This window comes from Abramis brama, assembly GCF_963993115.1.
Source record: "Abramis brama genome assembly, chromosome: 14".
NCBI lineage: Eukaryota > Metazoa > Chordata > Actinopteri > Cypriniformes > Leuciscidae > Abramis > Abramis brama.
In genome coordinates this window covers 8,929,364-8,956,790 of record NC_139976.1, presented here as the reverse complement: position 1 = coordinate 8,956,790, position 27,427 = coordinate 8,929,364, and the positions used below count along the sequence as shown (strand labels likewise).

Sequence of the window (27,427 nt, the reverse complement as noted above, 5' to 3'; positions counted from 1 at the left end):
CTGCATCCTGACCTTTTCCTCTTTCCATATCGTTTCACTAGCCTGGTAATTTTTTTTAAGTTACCCCGACACTGAGTCGCTCATTTTCAGCCTCTAACTCATCTACTCTCCTCCTAGTTACTTTGTATGAAGCCAAAACAGCTTGAAGCGCATTTGCATTTTCAACTACTTTAGAATTTCCTCAGAATTATTACAACTTCACAATCATTTTCAAGTATGTTAGAAACATACAGATTTGTTTCAGTTACTTTAGAAACAACCAATCTAATATAACTCTGCCACCACACTACTTCGGGTTGATTCAATTACTTTAGAATCTTAAAGGGGTGGTATAATGCCCTTGTCACAAGATGTAAAATAAGTTTTTGATGTCCCCAGAGTGTGTATGTAAAGTTTTAGCTCAAAATACCCCACAGATATTTTTATATAGCATGTTAAAATTGTCACTTTTTGAGGGTGAGCAAAAACGCACCGTTTTTGTGTCTGTCCCTTTAAATGTAAATGAGCTGCTGGTCCTGGCACAGAGGGCGGAGCTACAAGAGCTTGTGTCCTTTTACCTCACACAGACATGCACTGAAAATTTCAATGTTTACGTTCAAACCGGAGTCAGACAATAATGGAGAGACTCAAGAAGAAGTGACAACATGTAGAATGCAACAGGACATTTCTGTATGGTTATTTGATGAATTTATGTAGCTTATGTGTAGTTATCTTCTAGTCATTGATTAGCATATTCTGTCTTGATAATCTATAAACCACGTTCCCGGGGGAGGGGTTAATGTAAATTTTAGGGTTGGTGATGTCACTAACCCGGGAGAAATGTCGTGGAGTTCCCTACCAGCCATTTGTTGTAGTCCTTAAAAAACGATTTCTTTAAAAGCAAATATCTTCCTTTGCTTTGAACTTGAACGTTGTAACTTTGCAGATGTTGTTTATGCTCAAACAGCAACATTACACACTAACTAAAGTTAAAAAAGTGAAATCATAATCAACCACCCCTTTAACAGAATTATAAGAGACCAACACCAAGTTTCAGTTACTTTAGAAACTTTACACTTAAGCACTTTGTCTCAATTACTTTAGAAACAACACTTCCAATACAACTCCCACACCACACTGCTTCGGGCTGATTCAGTTCCGTTAGAATCTTAAACAAAATCGTACGGAAAGGCTTAACAACTCCCTGCTAATACTGAATAAACCAAATTCTCTTCTGTCCTTAAAATTTTCCTTTCTAGATTTTTTAAAACGAGGGGGTTTCCTGACAAAAAAAAAGAATAAATGAAAGAAAACAGCTTTTTCTTACCTTTCCCCACTTTTTGTTGGAAATTCCTCGATGTGTGGCTCACCAATGTAAGAAAAAATTATGTGGATGTCGAAGATCTCAGTTTATTACAGCATAGCAGTGGCAAGGTACACAAAGCACCTTGGGTTCACCGGCATTAGAATGAAACCAGAACATCCAAATCTTAAACTTTTTTTATCCTGTTCTTAATGTAAATTAAGTTGCTCTTGTTGCAACAACTGTGTTCCGAATGTTAATGAATTTGTGACACCCCATTGCCAAAAGGTTCTCTGTGTCCCACACCCAGTCCCATTCTACAATTGACTACCATTTGTTCAGGATGTGATCAACCCAAATGGTGAAGAAACAATATAACTTGACTTTCTTTCATCTCTATGATAATTAAGCCATTTTGAAAAATTCTTTGCATCACAATAAGTGTATTGTGATTGTCAAAACATTTTAGTAACTAAACTGAATTTTATTAGGTTTAGTGACAACATGTTACAATGTTTACATGGTTACATTTCTGGTAAGCTACGCTTTTTTATTATTTAAATTCAATTATTGTGATTTGATTTAATATTGACTCATTTGGATAAATATTAGGTAGGCTACACAAGATAGGCATTCATTTTTCTCAAGAAAAAAACAACTCACCTAATGCTGTAAACATACAGAGAGCCCTATCAGCTGGCAGTAGCCTATTATTTAAGGTTAAAAATAACTCAAATTAAATATAATGCGTTTTTTTTTTATTATAATAACTTTATTTAATGATATAAGTAAAAATATAATAAATATGCTATATAGTACACATATTTAGCAAAATACTCTTTTTTTCTAGCCAACTAACGTGCTATAGCCTATATATTATGGTCATTAAATGGCTTTCCTAAGGTAAATGTTATGTGACATAATTGTTCTCCAGCTGTTTTATTGACCCCTTTGTTTGATTGATTGGTCGATATTATGTATGAGGAATATACATTTCGGTAAGTTGTACTGTATCTTTCAGTGTTCATTCGTGTTTATTTACTAGCTAGAGATGATCCGTTCACGTGCCACTAGGGATCTCGCGTCACAAGTGCCAAAACGGTATTTATTGTTTGAATTTCGTAATAAAGTGACAGAATCTGCTCTGTCTAGTCTGTTGGTCTCCGTGTCCTCTTTGCTTCACGATTTTTCTGTGCTTGAGAAAATGGATGTGTGGCGTGAGAGCGTGTGAAGTGTCAATTGCGTGTGTCTCGTGGAGAATGTGTGAGAGTTGGCAGCTACTGTATGAAACACTGTGAAGTTGTGCAAATATTTAGTTCCACTAAGCAAATTGACATTTTGTCAGCTCACACCATAGGTACATAGATACTTAAAATGAAGATGATGAAAAGTAAAATAATACCAGGATGGATGCTGAACATTAGATTTGTAAATCTCTAGAGACATCTCTCTAAACACACAAGCACCCTCTTTTTTCATTTTAAAGGGTTAATTGAGTTAACTAACCAAAGTTCTTTTAAACCAAAAAATATATATAAAATTGACTTAAAAAAAAAGAAGAAAAAAAAAGAAACACTATACAAGTAAGGGCATATCCAATGCATTGTGAACAAAATAGAGGCATATCATTTATAACCAACAAGACAATTTTAAAAGATTTATTCTGAGCTTAAAAACCTGTAGGACCATCTTTCCATTTTCTATTAATTAGGGTCAGTTTCCAAAAACCCTTAACCGTTTTATAAAAGTGAAGCAATTTTTAAACTCTAAACATAAGTGTGGTGAATCGCTAAACCAGTTAATTTGACCAGAAGGAACATAAGTTAAATTATTCAGTAATAAAAATTATTAAATACAATCAAGAGATAGCATCAAGTGACCAAACAGACCTTAACAGGATAGATACAATAAATCATAAAAGAAATTCACATTTTGATTCAAAAAGCTTGTGAAGTCAACATAAGATATTGCACTTTAAAACTTCCAAGTAAAGTTAAGCTTTAAACTTAACAGCATACAAATTCCTCTGAAAAACAGAAAACCCTTCTTGATTTACACATGATGCAACAAGTGCATTTTGGATGAACCATATATAAACACATACCTGATTAAAGGAATATGATTAAGAATATAAAATTGAAAATATTCTCTTTGGTTGATTACTTTTGATTTAGTGTGATGCTCTGAAGCCTTTAAACTCTGTTTCTCTCACACACAATGGTAGTCCATCATTTGAGAAGTCCTAAGGCACGTATTACATTAATTCTTGTACGTGGTCAAAAGCAACATCTCGGTTAATCTCGCCCAGCCTTCCGTATCTGAAATGACTTCATGTGTGTGAACAAATAGTGGCCAAGAACAAAGAGTTACTTCTGAACTTTAACCATGTTTACCAGGCCTCTCCCCTTGACACATTAGCCAGTCAGTTGTCTCTTGTGAATTGACTTAAAAGATAAGCAATCCAGAGCGGTCACTACGTAGCTTTTGTACGTAGTTCCTTGTTCAACAACAATATATGATCTTTATGTTACAAAGCAAAAATACCTCGTACAGAGGGAAGAATAACAGGTTTGTACTGCACACGCACAGGCTTTTTCAGTTCTGACAGTAAAACATCTCATGCAAAGTGTGGCATCCATCCATTTGTGCTCAATGACGCATGAAAAGATTCATCAGTCCAGCCTGATGCAGCTCTTGCCACAACTTCATTTCCATGCGCATGTCATGGTTGGCAAAAAAACGCACTGGATGTTTCTGTTTGTCATAGTAGTGGTCTGAATACAAGCTGTAGTCAGGGGTCATGAACCCATAAGCATCAACCTGTTAAAAACACAAACATAATCACAAACTTTCACAAAGACAAATAAAGTATGTTTTATGCAACCCAAGCTCATTGGAAATACAAGCAAGGTGGCATTTCTGTAAAGCGATGTGAAATGTACAGTAAGTGGAGCTAAAAGCGCAGTTGAACGTAAATCTGGCAACATTATTATTTTGGTTTTGTGCATTTTGCAGCAGTTCGGAAATTAAATAAATTCTTTAGTGTTCATTTTTAGCTTGAAACTGCAGGGAATTGTATATTGTACAAAAATGCAAGTAGAGAGATGCACTTCCAATAAGCCTGAGTTTTTTTTATGATGCCAATACAGCCTGTCAGGTGAGTCTTTAATATGTAATTACGGCGTCACTAAAACGGTGTTCAAACTTTTTACAACTTTTGCTACTGAAGGTGTTTCCATACAATTTGAGGTATAATGTTTTACTGTCTGTACTAAACTGTCATTGGGTTCTTATCAATTGTGACCTCCTCTAAATGGATGGATGAGGATAAATGGTTGTTTCTACTCATTTTACAGCAGGGCACACTCATAAGACACATGTTTGATGTCATTAAAATCTCAATAAAAAGTTTAAACAAACCTGGTCACATGTATGAATGGCAGCCAGGAGCATTACTGCTCCTGTGGACGGCCTGTAAATTTTTCTCGCACCTGTTTTCAGAAGTTTCGAATGCAGGAACCTTGATGATGAAAAAGAAAAGTTATAAACTTAGATATTTACATACAAATGAAGACAAAACTAAACAAAATATACAACATTTATAACATGCCGCTTTCAGTTGATTGCAGCATTCTGTGGTCATATGTGTGTGTATAATGACCACCTAACTGTATAATTGACCGCTGTCTCCTGCAACGGATTTCCGCTATAGCTGTGCCAGATTAATGCGTCTCGTTTCACTCTGCGGGATCTTTCTTCTCATATAATTTCAACTCAGATCAAGTAGTCATGTAATAAGCAGGATAATGTGCAGTCAGCTGCTTTGTGTTTCTTGATTTCCCTGTCTGGGATTAATTTTGCAATAACGACTGGCTGAGTGTACCTTATCCCTAGTCTCTGTTTGCAAAGCTTACCTGTTTCTGAGGTAACGGATAAAGTCTGGGTGGTAGATTTTGAATTTTTCTACTGTCACATCTTCACCAAAGTATGTAGGGGGGCTGAGAGAGATGTACATTACAATTAAATTGAGTCTTAATTGTGTATACAATATACTGTATTATATAAACCCAACCTAACATTGTTTATTTTTACTATTTATTTACAATAATGAATAAAAACATTTGTATTTAGGTTGGACTGTATCTGTTATAGCGATCAAGGATACGTTTAAGGAACTTTGAAAATATCAGTTTACATATGATTTTTCTTTAATATTTACTTTTTGCTGCGCTCAGGACCTTTATCAATTGCTGTGTGTGTCGAAGCCGCCCTCATAAGAATGTAATCTCGGTCATGATCTGGCAGGAATATATACCTGGTCTCCTGAACAGATGGAGATCAAGATAAAGAGAGAGTTAGCAAACAACAACGTGACAACTCAACATACAAATGGGTGTTGGATGAACTTGATCAGATTGTAGTCAAATGACTATTTCACTCTATAATAATTTTGACAAACAGTGGAGTTAGGCTACTTTGTCTGGTCACACTTTATATTAGGGGTCTTTAACTACTATGCGCTTACATCAAAAAATAAATACATAGATATGTACATACATACAGTACAGACATACCTACATGTTTTGAGGTGGGATACGGGTCATGGTTTGGGTGGGTTAAGGGAAGGGCCAATAGTGTAATTATAGATGTAATTACAGAAATTAATTACATACGTTTTTTTAAAATACAAGTACAGTGTAAAAACATGCATGTACACAAGTGCATTGTATCAAATTATTAATTTAAATGTTAGGACATGTTTAAAGATACTTAATAATAAGCGGAGCACTGCGTCTTATCATTGTGTGGACATATAATAGTCTGACATCATTGGTTACCTTTGAAATGGGTGGACCTCTGTAGCCTACGCCAGCATAGCTACGCATGGAGTTTCGCATGGTGTTGGTTGAGAACGTGTAGAATGATGTCCGGGATCCCACATCTGTCTCAAACCCCTTAAGAGCCGCACCATTCACCCTGAAGATGGGAGACAGAAAAAGAGAAGCATTGTGATATTGATCAATAAACCGTTATTTTCTCCCAAAATAAATAGCCAATTTTAAACTGCCTGTCTTATTTTCTGCCTATGGCCTTCATTGGTTGTCCGCGAACAATGTCTACTTTGACCCGCCCTTAAACACTGTAGTTGTAGTTGAGGCCTGGAAGAGTTTAGTTAATGTTGTAGAATAGGCTTGCAGCAGTAGTCGGTGTTAGCGGAGTTACACTGTGTTCGGCCATACAATGATTACATTACTTGGCCACCACGGCACGCCACTGTCATAAACTCTCCCCCTCCCCCAGCTGTTATCGGTAATACCGGTGTTGTCTTAAGTTTATATACCCGTGTGAAAATTTCCTCACCGTGACATCCCTATTGTCAACATGTTGAGAAGATGCTGTTTTCTGTGCTGTGAAAGCAAATCCACTTTGTAGGCATTACCAAAGGATGAGGGCTCGCGCTCAAATTGACACGGTAAAAGCAACGGCATCTTAACTGTGTATCAAGTGCTGAGGAAGCCTCTGGAGCTGAAATTCAGATATGGTAATGGGCGTTTTGTTTCCGACACGTGCTGTAAGTGGTAGACCAATCACAACAGACTAAGCCATCTGACCAATCAGAGCAGAGTCGGAAAGGAGGGGTTAAGCGAGACCGGATCCTTGATCGAACCGTTTCAGACACTGTGAGAAAAAAGGTGATTCTGCAATGTATATTATGAGAAAATTTGCTTTTGACCTTGGATGCATGTACACCTATTGTAGAAGACCACCAATGCAAAAAAAATACAAATTAGTAAAAGACTACCAGACATGCAAACTGCTTTCTTTATAAGATTTGCATCACTTTGAGGAGCACTGATATAATAGACATCTGTATCTCTTAATGATCAACCTCCTCACCTGAAGACATAGTCATGTTCATCGATCTCCTTGCCTTTTCTTGAACCATTCAGTATTCCGCCGTTTCCCACCACAGCACAGCGGATACACTGGGGTCTGTTCTTTCTCTTCTCCCAGTCATCAAACATCAACCGATTTGCGGTTGTATTTAAAATTCCCAGTGAGCTCTTCAAAACTGTGAACAACACACACACACACACACACACACACAACTAATCGTTTTGGTCCAGCATGTTACACACATCACATTAATTTAATCACTATAGAAATTACATTCAATAATTACAAGTAACTCCACAAATCAATTACACATTAAATATATTTACTTCATGAGTATGAAGTCAGAAGAGTCAAAAGGAAATTAAATCAAATGAAGGTTAAGGAAAATGAAGTTATTTATTTTAAAATAATTAAAAAAATGTAATAAAAATTAATTATAATTAGTAATATTTAATGCAAATAATTATTGTTTAAAACATTTCATATAATTTGGCACAAAACTAGGTTGACAGTGGATTTTTCAAATAATAATAATAAAAAAAACATTTAATAAGTTTAATTTCTTATTTCTTAATTGATTCTAGAAATGTTTAATTCTATGCAGTCTGTATAAAATGTACCATCAGAAATGTAACTAGTTTTTTCCCGCTATAATGCCATGTTACAAGTGCTTTGTTGTTTTTTTATGAGCAGTGGCATTTTCCATCCTGTTTTCATGTTTGCTACAAATATGCAATCAAAACAGCTAAATAATTACACTGTAATCTGAACAATTCAATTTTATATTATATATATATATATATATATATATATATATATATATATATATATATATATATATATATATATATATATATATATATATATAATAACTGATTCAAAATACCATCAATACCCAAGCACAAAAGTAATGGCACGCTAATGGTTATATCCTCCTGAGACCCATATAATTTTTTTTTTTTTTTACATCAATACATTGTTTGGAGTATAAGAAACAAATGGAGAATAAAAAATAAAAAATTAATATATATTTTAGTATATATCCAATGTAAGGAACACCAGAAAATGAAAACAAGACTCTATAACCAAAAACAAAACAAAACTGTATATTCAGTATACTAGTTATTGTTTTCTATATCTTGCTCTCTGTAAAACAGATATGAGAATAACGTTGGAGAAGATTTTTAGAAAATGTTTATATTTGCATTTTGTATGCATACTAGTGCCTGCATTTAATAGGCGTTTTATGTAAATCAGGGTTTTCAGGACGTCAACAGCTCCAGGAAACTTTTACCTGAACCAAACTATGCACAAAGATTTCGACAAAGATTTTCAACTATGGTAGGAAAGATATTCTATTAATATCTAGAATAACCTATTCATTGTCTCTAATTAGCATATGAATTAGCATATTATTTGGGCAACATGTAACAAAAACGAAGTAGCTATAATTATTTGAGTAATAACTTGGCAACATTTTCATAATATCTCATATTATGAAAATAAATAATTCTGAAAATAATATTCTGAAAATAAATAAATAATAATTTCTTCCCTAAAATTCCTAATAAGCTTGCAGTAAGTCCTGGTGTCCTCTACAGTGGACATGTGAACTGATGCATGAAAGGTTAATTTATGACAAACAACATGAAAATTAGTCCGATTTAAATAATTACAAAACATCATATTCCCATAAGGCTGCTGAATTTAGTCATTCAGTCAATGTCAGTCAAAGACCAAGTATAGAGGGAGTTGTCTCATTGCTGGGTCTCGGGAGGATAAAACACCTTGGACAATAAAAACACTCTAGGCAAGTACATTTGAACTTTTTGGAAGACTAGCAGATTCCAAAAAACAACACACCTTCAATATCAACGCCTCCCCAGCCATGTGCTCCACTGTAGTGACTCAAGCGTTGGTACTGGTCTGGGGTGAAATGCTTTGCCCATTGAAGCACTGGAATACTGTGTAGAAACATCTCAGCAAACGGAGTCTGAGGCACACGCTTCCTAATGTTGTTGGGACAGTTCTGAGAGGGGAGAGTGTGTTAAAGCCTTACAGATGGGTTTCATCGGTCACAGATATTGGGTCATTTATTTTAGTATTTTTAATCTGAATAAAATACTGCCGTTTTGTTGTGATAGACTAACCTTTGCTTACTTCAAACTTCCACTGGCTCTTCACTGAATTTGAATGACCATTAAATTTGAATGACCACTGCATTTGTACAAACACTTGAATAAAACTGAATTTAAGCAGGTTCTTCTGGAAATTGCACTCACTCACAATACTAACACAGGCACGATAGTTCACAATACTAGGCCAAAAACCACAAATAGACACTCACTGTTTGTGATGGAAGCTCATCCGTGGCATACCGGTCACCAAAAAAGTCTGGTTCAGTGGGTTTTGTCTCATTTTTTGGCATTGGCTTTAAGGAGTTTGTGTTTAAATTAGCTTGATCAGACATCGCGCTGTTTTCTAACACTGAAGAATCCTCAAGATCTGATTGCTGGGCTGATTTTCGCTCCAGTTCTTCAGCAGTGTCTAGTTCATTCTCAGCAGACTGTTGATATTCCATAGAGCTGTTGTCACTCTTGACAGAATATAACCTGCGGGCAAGAAAGAAAAAAAAGCAATGTTTTTCCCTTTCTAACAGTAAGAATGAAGCTAAGAACAACCAGCTCAAGGCCATTAGTAACAGCCCATCCACTAAATCATACATCAATATTCCACTAATTTCCATGTAAAGACAGAATTGAGCTTTTAATCACCTGTCTTGATATCTGATACATCAGCAAACACATCTTGAACAACAAACATGCAGCATATGTCTGCCAATGACTTCATAACTGGGGCAAGCATAATTGTTCAAGACAACAAAAAGCAAATTACTGATAAGAGAAATGTAATCAAACTAAATACATATTAATATCTCGCATAGGTTTAAATCAAATGACAACACAAGAAAGAGAGAATATCTGAATGCCTTTTTTCATTATTGCTTCACTGTGTGTAATCATGTAAATGGTTGGGAAAATTATTACTATCATCATACTTCAAAATCCTAAAGATCTTTCTGAACCCCCCCCCCACCCATCCCATTATTTATCCATTATTCTCACACGAGTTATTATGACGTGGCTACTGGCACAACAGGTTTTCAAAGTGCCCAAAATAACTTCTACAGAATCACAAGTTGTAATTCCAGCTAGTATAATGTGTAATTTCCTGACATTCTGGTTTTTTGTTTTTTTTCAACCATGCCTGTGTTAAAATTAGAGCTTTGCCCTTTTAAAAGCATCTGGGCTACATTTCACATAACAGACCCTACTTTCAGAGCAATGATTGTGCACTTCTCTAGAGAATCAAGCCAAACCATGATTCTATGCCTGACTGATTTAAAGGAGCAGCAGTAAATCTCAGGTTGTTTGTTTCTGTCCCTTACTGGAGAACAAAGTAGAAAATTTAGGAAAAGGGATATCCAAACTCAAACTCTGTCTCTAACGCTTTTAGCTGCTCGCTTGAGGGTTTATAAGCCGCTATTCTCTGAGAAGCTGTTTTTTTGGAACAATACCTATTTTGGAAAGTGCTGTGCAAATAAATTGAAATCCAAAAACCTCCCCCTCCCCCCTCACTACAGAAAACAAGGGCAGAGAGAGCAAAAGGACATGAAATCACTTTCTTAGCTTCTGACACCCGTCTCCATAGCAATAGCGAACATGCTGAAATAATTAGCAGAGGAAGAGCACTGTGATCATGGCTCTCTAGAGATGACATGCGGACTGTGACATGGCACATTTGAAATTAGTCAGAGAGTGCTCAACTTTCCCAATTATATTTTATGGATTTGATATGCATTAAAGGCACAATATGTATTTATTTTGCTTTAAAAATATAAAAAATCACTATATCTATGTTATATATTTTTTAAAGTTGTGTATTTACATTATCCCGACAGTTCCAATTAACTTCTAAATCCAGAGAAATTAATATTTTAATTCGAAGACACGGACCGTGTCTTTATTTCCGTTATGTCGCAGTCAATGGCGTCATATCCGCGTTGTCCCTGGTTTCCGCTCGTGCTGCCATGGTAACCAGAGCTATGAACCAGAGCCCTCTGATAGTAACCAAGACGACAGACGTGGACCACTGTAGTTCGCAATGTCTATCTGCACGCTGTTGTTGTTTCGTTCAAACATTATGGACCATGGCAAGCAGACTTTGGATAAAAAAGGAGAACTAAAACGAGAATCAATATCAGCGCGGTGTTTTCGAGATGCCGAGAGCTCCCATAGACAGTATACAAACGAGAGCTCCACGTCCGAGACTTCGACCGCTCCTACATGTACTTTATTAAACAGGTGAGCACATTTACATAAAACTAATCAATGTTATATAGTTCAACAATGATAAAATGTCAGAATATGATCTGTATGTTATTCTAATGTTGATCTAGCTTAACGTTACTGCTAACGTTAGTCTCATACAGACAAACTAACACATACATTTCAACACACTCAAATGCAGTTTAGTGTGCTAGTGTAATGTTAGACCAAGTGAAACAGCGCTGCGTTACCTCACAAGTTTAATTTGTCTAATAAACTGACCTGTGAGTAGTAATTCTGCGTGTAGTTCGGTAGAATGAAATGTCCATATTCCTTTTATATCCGCGGGACTCGCGTCGCGTTTGGAGCGGTGTGGAGCTGATAGCTGTCTCTTAGCAATCCCGAACTGCTTCATATCATAGTCATGACAAAAACATCGATGTATTCAGTCATCCATAAACATTAATAGATCGGTCGGCTTGACGTTGACGACAAGATCCATAATTCTTAGCAAATGTTGCGTCATCAAACTACGCCTTTGTTATTGTAAATAGGTTAGCGACCCCTAGTGGAGAAAAAATCCCATACTGTACGTTTAAAATAGGGCTGTCAGTCAATATATTTATTTTATATATATATATAGTATACATAATATTTTTAAAATAGTTTTAGGTCTTTAAGCCAGGATTAGGCCTTTATTCAATTAGGACATTTAAGTAGCTTTTATAAATGTGTATTAGAAAAACACATTACTTTATTTTAAGTTATGTCACTGCAAGCTGCTTTCAGTTAAAACAGTTAAAACAGCTCAAACATGTATTTTAGTCTGAAACTAGGCGTAAGCCTTGTCTGTGAAACTGGGGGATACAATTTTTAAAGAAAGAAAATAAAATATTTTGTGTGGATTACACATGTAGCAGAATATATGCACATATATTGGGGGACTAGGGACATCATCTGACTAGGGGAAATAAAATCTATACACGAACATTTAAAAAAGTTTAGGGTTAAAAGTCTTTTATGGTTGCCAAGGCTGCATTTAATTGATCAAAAATACTGTAAAAATAGTAATATTGTGAAATATTATTACAATTTAAAAGAACTGTTTTCAATTTTAAAACATTTTAAAATATAATTTATTTATGCAACTGCAAAGCTGAATTTTCAGATTTCTCCAGTCTTCAGTGTCACACGATCCTTCAGAAATCAATCTAATATGCTGATTTGCTGCTAAAGAAACATTCCTTATTATCAAGCTTTGGAACAGTAGTGTATTCTTTAGTAAAAAGAACAACAACAACAACAACAGTGTTTCTCAAAAAGAAATAAACCGAAAAGCAACTGAGCTAAAATCTACAATAATTAACTTTTTCCCCACATTGCACGCCAGTTAAGTGTACATATATATATAAATATATATATATATATAAATATATATATATATATATATATATATATATATATATATATACAGTGAGGAAAATAAGTATGTGAACACCCTGCTATTTTGCAAGTTCTCCCACTTGGAAATCATGGAGGGGTCTGAAATTGTCATCGTAGGTGCATGTCCACAGTGAGAGACATAATCAAAAAAAAAAAATCCAGAAATCACAATGTATGATTTTTTAACTATTTATTTGTATGATACTGCTGCAAATAAGTATTTGAACACCTGTCTATCAGCTAGAATTCTGACCCTCAAAGACCTGTTAGTCTGCCTTTAAAATGTCCACCTCCACTCCATTTATTATCCTAAATTAGATGCACCTGTTTGAGGTCGTTAGCTGCATAAAGACACCTGTCCACCCCATACAATCAGTAAGAATCCAACTACTAACATGGCCAAGACCAAAGAGCTGTCCAAAGACACTAGAGACAAAATTGTACACCTCCACCTGGCTGGAAAGGGCTACGGGGAAATTGCCAAGCAGCTTGGTGAAAAAAGGTCCACTGTTGGAGCAATCATTAGAAAATGGAAGAAGCTAAACATGACTGTCAATCTCCCTCGGACTGGGGCTCCATGCAAGATCTCACCTCGTGGGGTCTCAATGATCCTAAGAAAGGTGAGAAATCAGCCCAGAACTACACGGGAGGAGCTGGTCAATGACCTGAAAAGAGCTGGGACCACCGTTTCCAAGGTTACTGTTGGTAATACACTAAGACGTCATGGTTTGAAATCATGCATGGCACGGAAGGTTCCCCTGCTTAAACCAGCACATGTCAAGGCCCGTCTTAAGTTTGCCAATGACCATTTGGATGATCCAGAGGAGTCATGGGAGAAAGTCATGTGGTCAGATGAGACCAAAATAGAACTTTTTGGTCATAATTCCACTAAACGTGTTTGGAGGAAGAAGAATGATGAGTACCATCCCAAGAACACCATCCCTACTGTGAAGCATGGGGGTGGTAGCATCATGCTTTGGGGGTGTTTTTCTGCACATGGGACAGGGCGACTGCACTGTATTAAGGAGAGGATGACCGGGGCCATGTATTGCGAGATTTTGGGGAACAACCTCCTTCCCTCAGTTAGAGTATTGAAGATGGGTTGAGGCTGGGTCTTCCAACATGACAATGACCCGAAGCACACAGCCAGGATAACCAAGGAGTGGCTCTGTAAGAAGCATATCAAGGTTCTGGCGTGGCCTAGCCAGTCTCCAGACCTAAACCCAATAGAGAATCTTTGGAGGGAGCTCAAACTCCGTGTTTCTCAGCGACAGCCCAGAAACCTGACTGATCTAGAGAAGATCTGTGTGGAGGAGTGGGCCAAAATCCCTCCTGCAGTGTGTGCAAACCTGGTGAAAAACTACAGGAAACGTTTGACCTCTGTAATTGCAAACAAAGGCTACTGTACCAAATATTAACATTGATTTTCTCAGGTGTTCAAATACTTATTTGCAGCTGTATCATACAAATAAATAGTTAAAAAAATCATACATTGTGATTTCTGGATTTTGTTTTTTAGATTATGTCTCTCACAGTGGACATGCACCTACGATGACAATTTCAGACCCCTCCATGATTTCTAAGTGGGAGAACTTGCAAAATAGCAGGGTGTTCAAATACTTATTTTCCTCACTGTATGTATATTATATATATATATATATATATATATAAAAAAACTGAATTCACCTTTAAATATCTTATTATAATATTACCGCCCCTTAATCCGCACATTCCCACCCACGGCGCTGCTATTTTGTTTTCGCAAACAACAACGGTGAACAAGATCCTTGTGTGTATTTGACAGTTTAAACACAACAAAAAATGTGAAGGAGTGGTTACTCATGAGACTTGACGTCTGACAGCCAGCTGTCTGTGTACGTGTGGTTCAGATAAGGGCGCTCAGAAAACGATCCATTAGAAGTTTAAACTGATAGCTTTAAAACGCGTGGAAATAGTAACCTTTAATGATGAAAGAAGAACTATTATATCCGTGAGTGTGATCGTGATGTAAATGATAATCAAAACAAAGTAGATGTCTTGTTATATTTGGCAGATAATCTGATTCAAGCAGGAACTTTAGTGGAGTGGGCAGCACGCAGCAGCTCACATGCATTTAAAGGCGCATGCACGAAAACAGCCTGTTCTTGACTGTAGTCAGAAATGGGCATTTACAGATTCATAAATGATCGGTGAGGTATTGTATGTGTAGTAGTAGACGAAACTGCGGCGCTCATTCCCACAGACACGGCAGAACATACAGACTTCAGATTTCAATAGCAGTCTTTTTGAGCTTTAATATTCAGACACTAGTCCGTATCGATAACTGATTAATTGTACAGTCCTACTTTTGATTTAATCATCCAAAACTTGCCAAATTCTGTGATGTTCCACTTTATATAGGCTACTAAGTTCCATTTGTGATATTTTTTTTTTTTTAGTGTTATAATTAGTGCAAGAAGGGTATGCAGTTAATAGAAGTCCAAATAATACACTCTTCATGGCCATTGAATAGATACAGCAGCTGTTTCACAACATATGACGTTTTTTGAAAAATACATATCAGTCTCGAAATTGATAGTGCTGGGCGGTAAACCGGTTTAAATTTCGATATATATATATATATATATATATATATATATATATATATAAATAAACAACCTTTATTTTTAAGAGTGTAAGAAGTCCACATGGCATTTTAAGAGATCCGTCTTTACCTGTAATGTTTCATGGTGAAGCTTTGGAGGGCCTTCACGTGCCATGGCACTTGGATCTGCAAAGCCACGCACACCACGATTAACGTCAGTATCGCGATTCCCAACAATCCAATGAACCACAGCAGAAGCCTCTGAGGCAGCTGGCCTATCATCGTGCTTCTTTCCTCGTACACAAGTTGCTGAGAGTTCCCCAGAACGTCTGGTCACCATGTAAGCACATGAGCGTTCTCCTGGGGAAGTGGAGCTTTGATGAAATAGGGGTTTGAAAGCGCTCCTCGAGGGGAAGGGTTGGGAGGGTCGCTGCTAGTTAACTAGTTCATTTTGAGCTCCGGCTTTCACACGTGGGAGTCTCCAGCACCACCGAGGATATCTGTGAGAGGAAGAAAATAAATACAATAGAGTAAAACTCCACATGGCGGTTTCTATGCTATTAATCCTGTTTTAATTAAAGGGCCTGGTAAACCAGGAAGATGTGATCCTAGTTTCAAAGTGCACCTTTGCTCAAAGAGCATTTCAGATGCTAATTAATGCTGTCAGAAAGACTGCAGGATTTGACAAAGGAAGAAACGAGAGGGAACGGGTGAAAGACGGAAAGAGAGAGCGCGAAAATACCATACAGAAAATACCAAACAAAATGGCTGTTTTCGGAGTTGTATACAGAAGAGGGCGAGGAAAAGCCTGAGCTATTGTGGTGAAAACTCTCCCCCGAGTACAGGTTTTTTTTCTAGGAAACCAGCATTACTCCCTCAGGAAATATTTCCTCATGACCACATCTCCTGCTGATGAGTCTGGAAACACGTAACTTCACAAATCATTTTGTATGCAGACCAAGTATGCAACAAGTAGGCCTAGGTTTTAGCACATACATTTCTTTTAAAAAACAGTTTTCTCTAGAGTTCAGAGTCAGGCTTTGTTATTCACTAAAAATAAATCACATTAATACAAATAGAACTACATTAACAACTATTTGAAAGTAATTTATGTAAAACTGGAAACACAACTTGTATTGACTTTAAGCTATTCAACATTCATGAACTAGTCATTATCATACCCTGAAGGTTCACCAAACACATCTAGAGTGAAAAATCTGAATAAGGAAAGAAAGAAATGCTCTAAAAGTTTCACTTTGTTTAACAAAGTTTAATTCTCCAATTCTGTCTCAAAAACGAGAGAATAAAGCTGAATTCAGAGGCACAAAGCCTTACAGTTTTCTTTTCTTTTGAGAATTCCTGCTTTTCTTTTTCTGACATTTGTGGAATGACAAGAATGCTATTTGTGTGAATCAGTGTTTTAGTGAGTAGAAATGCTCCAGAAACGTGCTGTGCTTATAAACTCAGTCTGAGTAATGTCTAAAGATTAAATTATAAACCAAAATCCATCTCCTTTAGGAAACTGCATACATTTCTCTTTAAATGCATTAAAGGTAGAATTAAATAAAGAAAAGAATACAAAATCTCTCCCGGAATGCATAAAAGCCAATGAAACTTTAAAAAAGTTGTCAAAACACAAAAATAACCACTTTCCCACTACATCAGACAAAGTAACTGTCACCATATGTAACATTCAAAGACAGCCAACTCGCTGCAGCCCTTAAACTCAAGAAGAACTGACAGAATATGTCAACAGACATAGGAAAAAAGAACTGTAAAAGAAGTTTAAAAAAGTCTCGTACCTGAAGGGAAACTCCTGTCAAGCGGGGAGAGAGAGGAAGTCGAGCTGCAATGTGCCTAGTTTAACAACACAACTCTCAGTCACTCTCTCACACACACACACACACACACAGGGCTGGAGAGGCGGGCCTATTGTGAAATGAGTAACAGCTGCTAGCAATTGGTCAACTCCCCTACCCCCTCCCCCAAAGGAAGACATAAAATACGAGGAAGAGAGATGGTTACTTCAACTCAGAGCTTGGTGATAACAGACAACAGCAAACAAAACGTGAGCTGACGTTCAAAGACAGACCCTGGAATGTGCAAACGTGAGCGTTCAGGCATCATGGAACAGACATAAGGATGCATGCACCAGTGCAAAAACTACCCAAAAAAACCAACATGCAGTGACATGCTGAAGGCACCCCATGTTCAAAGAGCCTGATAGTCTGCTTTATCACAACTTACAGCTGCCTCATTTACATACAAGGCAGTTATCATTAACCGTCTCACACAGCGGCCCCTCAGGAGGGCAAAAAAGGTCACATTAGACTGATACAGAAGTAAACAGGCTGCATGCAACTTGTGGTTAGCAAGAAGCTGCAGAAAATAAATGCAGTGCAAAATGGGAAACACCATATGAGGGAGCAAGAGATAAAACGGGTAAGAAATGTGGGTCAGACTTTCCTGCAAATGCATGTGACTCGGATTGACATTCACATTATTTATTTAGCAGACACTTGTATACAAAGTAACTTACAAATGACAAAGCTAAATCGATTTGAACTGGGGAGAAAACAACATAAGAATAGTATAGCTCTAAAGCTGAAGTGAAAGTGGTTAGTTGAGATAAAATGCCTGTGAAGTGTTTGGTGTCAGTAAGATTTGTTAAATTATTTTATTCAGCAAGGATGCATTAAATAGATCAAAAGTGATAGTAAAGATATTTAGACTGTTAAAAAAGTTTAAGACAAATGCCGTTCTTATGAACTTCCTATTAATCAAAGAATCCTTAAAAAATGCATCACAAAAATATTAAGCAGCACAACGGTTTACAACATTGACAATAATACATTTTCTTGATCACCGAATAAGCATATTAGAATGATTTCTGAAGAATCGTGTGACACTTAACACTATAATATTACTGCTGACTCTAAAAGACTTTCCAAACTTTTGAACGGTAGAGTATGTGTATAAGGGAAGGACATATTTTATATTTATAAATTTATTTATTTTTTCACATTCACTTGATCATTTTAAATAGACGGCGGTGTGTCAAATACATTTTTACAAGTATAAATATTCCTGAACTTTCATGAGGTCATGAAACTGCATGCACATTATAGACAAGAAAAATGATGACTAATATTTAGTCAACTATCAGAAGTGCAGAACAGTAGAAAAATGACTTTTATGTGCAATTAAAGTAGGTTAGTTTGGAAGTTCATTCCACCAATCATTGTGGAACAATTTGAATCAACAGTTTCACACAAGCTTTAAATGTGAAGAAAAGAGCTGGTTGAAAGAGGACAATTTCTGCAGGGGATAAAAACCAAGCAAAAATCACCAGATCTGAATGCTCAGGGAGTGGACTGTGGAGAACGGGAGTGATTATGTAATTGCTGGCTTTTGCCAGAGGGAGAAAAAAAAAGAAGAAATCAAACAAACTAATTTTCAAGATTTATTTTCATACTGACAAAATTCATTACTTCACTGTACGAAAAAAAAAAAACAGCTATTAAACTCAATGATCAAAATACAGAATGTGTGTAAAGAAATCAAATTAAGAGCTACATGTTAAAGGGCACATTTAATTTATTTCAAAGCTCATACATGCAAAAACAAACATTTTAAAAACACAGAGGGAGAGTAGTTTGAAGGCGAAATGATCCAGACATTATTTAAGATAATAAAAGTAGTGTTTTTTCAGACCACAGTTACAAAAGGCCAGGAAAATGGCGACCGGCGCTTGGCTATTAAACACTACACACAAAAGAATGGTTCATTGGCACGAGTGGGACTGACACGCACTGGCCATGCCAACCACGCTGCCATTCAAAGGCAGAAAGTCAGCCAAGGACCTGCATCTGCTGCCAATCTGCATCTGACCTTTACCAAACGCATCTGAAACATTCTCAGAATGTTTTAACGCTTTGAACCTCACACTAGGGTTCGAATAAATTGCATCCAACTGACTTTGGATACACACATTTAAGTGTGATGTCAACAGGTGACTCATGAAATTATGCCTCAGAGAAATCTCAGTATTTACGCTTGAGCCACATGACAGAGCCTCCTGTATTCTGCAATGGGTCTGCAGTTTAAGCTTACTCTGGCGTTCCCTCTCTGTCCTCAAATGAGACACCTGATCCACTCATTAGAGAACAGGAATGAGGCACTTTTCACTCTGACCTTTTCGATGTGGTTCCGTTGACTAAACGGCTCACAAATCAGTAAGAATCTGATATACAAAATCTATCAAACAATGGTACAAGAAAGCATTGTCTAACATTGGACAGGAAGTTACGGCTCGCACGTGTAGTTCAACTTTCGATAAGCAATTTAATTTGCCATATAAATCAACTTCTCTGACAAGGGTTGTGTTTTGTAGATAAAGAGAGGTTTTTAAATAGAAGTTCTCTTTTGAATACAAAACCTAAAGTTGTCCAAACGGGATAAACATCTGGGTCAAACATTCCCAAGATAATAGGCCAAACATTCAATGTTTTTCTGGACTGTGCCATTTTTATTAGCTCTAAATGTTTTAGATAAGTGGCTTCTAATAAAACCAGAAAGAAGGGACCTTGTAGAAAGAAACAATGGAGACTTGTGGTAGTTTTGAAGCACCCCCCCCCCCACCCCCCCAGCCTCCCCCAACCTGCCACCTTAACTCCTGCTGAATTGCATTCATCTCTGTTCCTCTCTTGGATCGACCGCTTGGTATACATTGCAGTGAGAGAAAGTGATTGGAGGATTGGCATTTAGTTGTGCTATGTCTCCCCCGGTTCAAAGGAATTTCATCAAGAGAGAAGTGTTCCAAGATCAACATTACAGTACATTAGTGGAAGAACAACACTCCTGTAAATGAAAAACAAAACCATTTCCTGGTTTTCCACGACTGTGGGAACCCTGTATGTTGATTCAGGAACATCCTTCTTGGCAAATCACAGTCATTTTGTCCCATGACGTTCTGTCGAACCCAGCTCTGATATCCCAAATTATACTCTTAATTTTCTATCCATCTCACTTTTTTTTTTTTTATCTACCCAACTTTCTACATCCATCTCAACTCAACCTCATCCAGGTCTCTCACTTCAGTATGTGCAACATGACTGCATATATACGTTCTGTGAGAGCCGCTAAATCTACTGTCAGTCCCTATCAATCTAAAGAGACACTCCATACTTATCTTCTCCACTTACTGCTTTACTGTCAACAAACCTTCGAAAATCTCTATCGCCTAGCTGTGCTGCCATCATTCACTGACATCCGAACCAGAACTGGGCTTCACTGAGGGCTCTGTGCGAGCATGTTTGGGTGTCCTGGGGGCTTCTGGGAAATCTCCTGTAATTTAGAGATAGCCTTGAGGAGGATCGGGACAAAAGGCATCTGTATGCAACACACAAAAGGCAGGGGAGTGGGGATGTTTGTGTCAGTGGGAGGGACAGGCCTCTCCTCTTTAATGTGAAGAGTTAACTTCTCTGCTCAGTATCAAAGCCTTTGCTCTTCCCACTTCTCCTGTCCACTGTAATCTCCACCCATTCCAGCGCTGGAGAGAGACGGGAAGAGGGTATGAAGTAACAGAAACATCTGGAACAATTTACTGTGAATGCCTTTGTGCCCAGCAAAAGAGGCTTTTCCACTTCTTGGGTAATCTCACAAATGCATACAGATTTTACCCTCAAATCAAAATAATAAATGCTAGAAAAGCTTATTTAGGACCATTTTGCAGTGACAATTTCCATGACAATCAATGACATTTTGCCACAATGTGAACCGTCATTATTGTTTTACTTTTAAGGGTTTTGCAATTCCCATTAATCTCGATTACAGATTCTCATCAGATTTCCATTTTTACTATATTATTATAAAATGACTATAATAAAAGTATAAATTAAAGTTAAAATAAAATAAAAATACCATGTTGTATAAATACTTTACAAATTAAATAATATATTATTGTTCTGAAACTTTTTTTTTTGTTGCTTAACGAGGCAAAAAAAAATATGAAAATAAAGAAATTTGTCATTTATATATTTTGATTCTGAGGTGAAATATGCATGAGTTTATGAGGTGAGGTTTTGTAAGATTCAACAACATAATAGATCTAAACTAGTGAGAAAATGTTTTTTTCCTTTTTTTTTTTTTTCCTTGAGTTCATTTGTCTGGCTGTGTGAAAACAGTGGCTGAAAGGAATCTGTAATTTGGTCATATCCGTGCAAGAGAGACCCACAAAAGCCTCTCCTGGAATCCCGGAGAAGATTAAATTCCTCTCTTATTTCTTGCCTTGTTCCCATAGGAATGCCAAAGGCCGCCTTTCTGGATGAAAAATCTGGTGGAACTAAAATGTCCACCTAGAATCCATCAGTTCATCCAAACAAGCAAAATAAAGATAAAAAAAATAAAGAGAGGTGGATGTTTCTTTGTGCAGGAGGACGGTATAACAGAAGGGACGGGGTTATGGTGGTGGGAGGGGTCAATGCCCTAACTTGTCAATCATTTCCCTAACAGCTGTTTTCTCTGCTGTTCCAACAAAGACTCAAGATGATCTGCTCTCTTCACCGCAGCCTAAAAGACAGAGGAAAAGACAAGTTAGTTGTGAATCAAAATGTATGCACAACAAGCATTGCATTTACTGCAAGGCAAATATATTGAATCAAATGTGTTGCAATATACCTCATGCTGCTTCCGCAAGTTATTAACAGTCTCTTCCTTCTTCAAAATAGCTGACTTTACTCTATTAAAGGAAGAGAGAACCATTTTTATTGTGGATGAGACCAGAACCTTAATTCAAACATAGTAAAACACCTCATCTGAAGGTTTAAAGCTAATCATATCAATGACATGGCACTAAAGGAAAAATACTCTTTGCCTCTGACCTCTGGTGTACTTCCGCAAGCTCCTCTTCTTTCTCTCTGCTCACTCGCTCCACCTCTAAGCGGAGTCGTGCTTTGGCTTCAGAGATTTCCATCTTCATCCTCCTATTCTCTTCCTCTGTTTCTACAAGGCGCTCAGCAAACTCTTGTCTGATCACTTCTGCTAGGCTGCGGCGCTCATCTGACAACTTATCACGAGCCTGTAGCCATTTCATGAAAAGAGACAAGAGGCAAAGCATGAGGACAGTAGTTGATTGAAAACCCAGCTAAACAAATCACAACACAACACTTACTGATGCTTAGAATTCCAAGACATTTAATTCCAAAATAAATAAATATGCAAATAAAACAGTTTAAAAGTATTAAAATAGGCTTAAATTATAATATAAATTATAATGTTGGGGTCAAAAAATGACTCTTCTTGGCAAAAAAGACATTTCTTGGCAGTTCTGTGACATTCTCCGCTGTAGTTAAAGAGTGAAGCAAATGGCCTTGTGTGTCATGTGCAAACTCTAATCCTGGACATCTTATATAATCACAATTGGTAATCTATTTCAGTCGTTTCACACACATGCATTTACAGTTAGGTGTAACATTAAATAGAAAGTGTCAAAGGTCAACCAGTTTATGACACTTTTAGAGAAACAACAAACAAGTAGCCTAGCTTTTTACCTGAATGATCACTGAATCCGTCTGAGGACTTCCTGTCTTACTAAACTCAAGTTAATATTTTTATAAAGTAAAAAATATTTTAATAAAGATTATATCATTTTTGAGTATATCATACCATCTATATATCTATATATATATATATTTTATATATATCATACTAACTGCATACTAACATACTAAGGCCAAGCCCCTGAATCAACTCAAAATGAATAATTTTTATATGCACCATGTCTTATTTATTGAGTTCCTTCTCAGATAGACACCATGTCTGGAACTGAAGCATCTTTTGCACCACTTCTGGCCACAGTACCTATTGCGGTCTGGGCATGTGCCAAACAGGAACCCACGACCTGAATGGTTCAGGGCTCGTGGCACGTGGTTTAGCAGCTTGCGCCACTCAGTTGACGCTGAATTGCCAAACTGCCAAGGAGAGGCTTTAGTATAAGAATTAACCAGATTAGCATGCTAAGCTTTCTTAATGTTAATGTAGCTTATGGTTAACCTGATAGCTGAAGAGCCACAATGCTTTCGTAAAGTGTAGCATTTAATATCATGATATTATATTGTAATTAATGGCAATGTCCTTGTTTTGTTCTATTATAGCGCCACCAAGTGGTGCAGTTCCACCGCTTTTTTTATGTGTTCTCAGAGAGAGCCCATACATGTGTCAAATTTGGTGAAAATATCTAATTTTGTTTTAGAGTTATAGACATTTATATGTATGAGAGCATAAAAAATTACCCATGGGCGACTTTGATTGGATTTTTTTTGCCACTTACTATCAAAATTTTGACATTTGGGCATTGGCATGTAGCCAACAACCTATGTTTCCAAACTTCCTACGGTGGTTTTGTCTCGATCGGTCTAACGGTTTCGAAGATATTGGCAAATGTTTTTTTAAGCGCTAAATCACAACGCTACACAAACAGTAAGGCGAAACCTAGCATGTTTGGTATCGTTGGACTCGGCAAGGATTCAGGAACCTAAGGAGATGACTTGCGTGAAAATAACTTTTGGACAAATCGAAAGATTTCCATGACAGAAAATGACATCATAGGGTGCAATCGAATCGGCTTGAGCCACGTAATCAGAGGAAACAAGATTGTTTGTTTCTAGCCTTTATGGTTCAAAAGTTATTAGCATAAACATGAGTGAAACTTTGGACAGTTGGTGGCGCTAGAGGGATTGAGTTAGAGACTACAAATTTGCTATGGTGACTGTTCAGACTGTCCTCTATCAGTGTGCCAAATTTCATAACATTCCCGCAAGCGGTTCTATGGGCTGCCATAGACTTGGAAGAATAATAGGAACGCCAACAATTTCAAGAGGTGCATATGCACTTTCAGTGCTTGGCCCCTAATAACTGAGAATTGTTACAGAGTTGTGTTTAGAGCTTGTGAAACGTAGTGCTTTCACACTAGCACTTTAGGTACGCTCTCGAGTTCGATTGACGTCAGGGTTCGTTTGTTTGGATGATGTGAGCGGTGTTTTCCAAACTTGGGTGCAAACCGTACCCGAGTCTGCATAAAAAGGTTGGTGTGGGGTACGGTTCATGTGATCTCCGGTAGGGTTCGCTGCTGATATGAACACAATCGTACTAAATCGTAGAAGTAAACCGCCATTGATGACATATGATTCAATAAAACTGTGTGAAGCAGAGAGAATCTCTCTCATTTCTGCCGCCTTTTGCAGAAATGGACTCCCGTGTTCTTTAGAACATTTGCAGTACATTCGTGGCAGATAGACGCAAGTGCCGTTATGTGAAAACAAAACCAAAGGTAGAAATACCAAAATATAAAAGAGTTGTGAGCAACACAATACATTTTTAAACTCTGGTTCGGACCAGGCAATCGAACCAAGTGTGTGAAAGCACCCTTAAATCTGTCTGATTACCCAATACAGTGGAATTAGAAGTACTGACTGTTTTTGTTTAGTATAAAGTTAGGACCAATGATCGCTAATAAAATGTTAGGGAGCCGGAATCGTTATGTGAAAATGGAATCCTTATGATTCCCATCTCTACCAAGAAATCTACAATGGAGTCTGTAGATTTATAAGTCACCTATTAACTATGAGCGAGGACAAACAAGGCAGCGTCCCCGTGACGGCGGTTACCTGGGTGAGGTCGCTTATCTCTTGCTCTCGTTGTCGTAACAATGACTGCAGTCGGAGGAGCTCTGCCTCCATCTCACTGTGTTTCTCTCTCATCTCTTGCTGTTTCTGCAGTGCCGCCCGCTCCGAACGCTCCAGGTCTCTGATCTCGGCCTCGTATTTCTCCCTCACGCGCTTTATCCTGCACACGGCATACACATTTACATTCAGGTTGTAAAAACCACAGTTCTTCTGCCATATATGTTAAATGGATGGGCTTCAGTGACTTAAATGTAAATGGCCACATATCCTAAATTCAAACTATCCAGGATGAGCCTAAATATGTGGCCCACAAGGATATTGTTTTATTCAAAACCCTGCTGGAAAAAAATCAGCATATGAGCTGAATGTTAATTTTTTTCAAATTTGAATTACACACACACACACACACACAGTATATATACTATACATACATATACATTATATATATATATATATATATATATATATATATATATATATATATATATATATATATATATATATTAGGGGTGTAACGGTTCACAAAATTCACGGTTCGGTTCAATACGATACACTTGTGTCACGGTTCGGTACATTTTCGATACAGCAAAAAGAAAGAAATGCCAGAGAATTTTTTTATTTTTTATTAAAACTAACAAAGTATTTTTTATTTTTTTTACTTTGAGCAATGATGGAGCTATAATAGACTCTTCTTAGGAGCATATAAAACAGCTCTTTGGAAAAAATTAAATGTAGCCTAATATTGTAGTAGTTATAAACAAAGGTCTATTTTAGTTCAGATTAACATTTGAGGGCATCAATTTTATTCATAATGTCAAAATAAAACCAACGTAATGTTACTTGAAAGCATTATAGCCTAATATTCCTGCCAAACTTCCATGGTTGCAGTTAGTGTTACTACAGTAAATCCATGGTGAATGTTGCAGATCTGTGGACACTGGATAGTTCATTCATGGCACAATGTTTCTTCCAGGTTTCCACGTCAGCGCTGTTTGATCCGTTAATAACGGAGAAATGTGAATGTTTCTCACTAGATCTTGCAGCGATGTTATTACTTAAGTGGCGAATTCAAATTATTTATTTACTGGATCTCTTAGCTCTGTCTGTATAGTAACAGTGTCGCTTGATCAAGATCGGCTCGCGCTGCACTGGTCCAAACTGATAAACGGTCCGTCAACCACACAATAATGAGTAGCTCAGTTTTGTTATGCACATTTGATGTTGGACAATGTTGTGGTCGCACCAGCGTCTCTTACTTTATAAGCGCGCTTGCCACGCGTGACCCGCCTACATTTGAAATGACGAAATTTTGGTCGGCAGGAAAAATGGTCCAACTAACCGTTCGGTTTGAAAATGTGTACCGAACACCGAACCGAAAGCCTTGTACCGGAACGGTTCAATACGAATACGCGTACCGTTACACCCCTAATAAATATATATATATATATATATATATATATAAATAATATTTTTTTTTTTTTTTTTTTATAATTTAAACTCATGATGAACAGTATGGCTGCACTGGTCTGCCAGCAAGTTCCTGTGATATCCAGCTCTGCACAGACACACAAGTTCACATAAACAGGAAGGTGGAAACACACCGGTTGTCAGCCGCTCTCTCACACTCCTCTCTTGACCCTCTGGTCTCCTCCTCTAGTCTCTGAATGGCCAGCTCAATGTCTTTGTCTCTCCCTCGGCGCACTTCCTCTTTAAGCTCCCTCTCTCTGCTCAGCAGCCACGCTTCCTGTGAGAGGAAACACCATGTTTTGAGAGGACCTTAGAGACTTTGTAACCTTACACACACTTACAGTTGTAAAACCTTTTTGACTTTAATACAGAGATGGTATGGTTGGTATCAGGGGTGGGTAAACACACTAAACCTGAAAACTTACACCATAGCAAACTACTCTGTTATCACCTTTAATTCTTAAGACAGGTGGATTATTACTAACCTTGACCAGTCCAAATAGACTATTAGTGGTACACAGAGGTTAGCCAATCAGGTCATTTGCATTTGCTATGAAATTCTGACTGGTTTAGAGCAAAAAAGCTTAATGCACAAAAGAGATATTTGGAATCTGTCTTTTTTTTTTTTTCTTTTTTTTTAAATAAGTCTCTTATGATCACCAAGTCTTTTATTTTCCCACAACTATAACATACATGCATACAATTGCGTTTTACTCTGTAAACATGTAAATAAGTGTAGTAC

At 37.1% G+C, this 27,427-nt stretch overlaps 2 protein-coding genes and 1 long non-coding RNA gene across 4 annotated transcripts in view; 1 reads left to right on the top strand and 2 right to left on the bottom strand.

The window, feature by feature from the left end:
* Positions 1-2,926: 2,926 nt before the first annotated feature.
* On the bottom strand, positions 2,927-17,461 carry st6galnac (ST6 (alpha-N-acetyl-neuraminyl-2,3-beta-galactosyl-1,3)-N-acetylgalactosaminide alpha-2,6-sialyltransferase). Its single transcript, XM_084135128.1, has 10 exons — positions 17,338-17,461; positions 15,666-16,035; positions 9,528-9,792; positions 9,044-9,209; positions 7,181-7,355; positions 6,121-6,259; positions 5,502-5,605; positions 5,197-5,280; positions 4,703-4,802; positions 2,927-4,102 (listed from the first exon to the last, which is right to left on the bottom strand). Exons 2-10 carry the CDS (start codon positions 15,815-15,817, stop codon positions 3,932-3,934), a joined length of 1,356 nt encoding a protein of 451 aa, XP_083991254.1. The 5' UTR covers positions 15,818-16,035; positions 17,338-17,461; the 3' UTR covers positions 2,927-3,931.
* Positions 17,462-17,858: 397 nt separating this feature from the next.
* LOC311095971 overlaps positions 17,859-27,427 on the top strand; it is a 17,771-nt gene continuing 8,202 nt past the window's right edge. The window contains exon 1 of the long non-coding RNA XR_014608933.1: positions 17,859-17,977. This is a non-coding gene — a long non-coding RNA (uncharacterized lncRNA). The remainder of the gene's footprint in view (positions 17,978-27,427) is intronic.
* cep131 (centrosomal protein 131) overlaps positions 21,646-27,427 on the bottom strand; it is a 24,234-nt gene continuing 18,452 nt past the window's right edge. For both annotated transcript variants that reach the window (XM_084134872.1, XM_084134873.1), the window contains 5 exons: positions 26,820-26,962; positions 25,201-25,378; positions 22,417-22,613; positions 22,214-22,274; positions 21,646-22,105 (listed from right to left, as the gene is read on the bottom strand). In XM_084134872.1, coding sequence (XP_083990998.1) covers positions 22,034-22,105; positions 22,214-22,274; positions 22,417-22,613; positions 25,201-25,378; positions 26,820-26,962 — 651 coding nt within the window. In that variant the 3' untranslated portion in view covers positions 21,646-22,033. The remainder of the gene's footprint in view (positions 22,106-22,213; positions 22,275-22,416; positions 22,614-25,200; positions 25,379-26,819; positions 26,963-27,427) is intronic.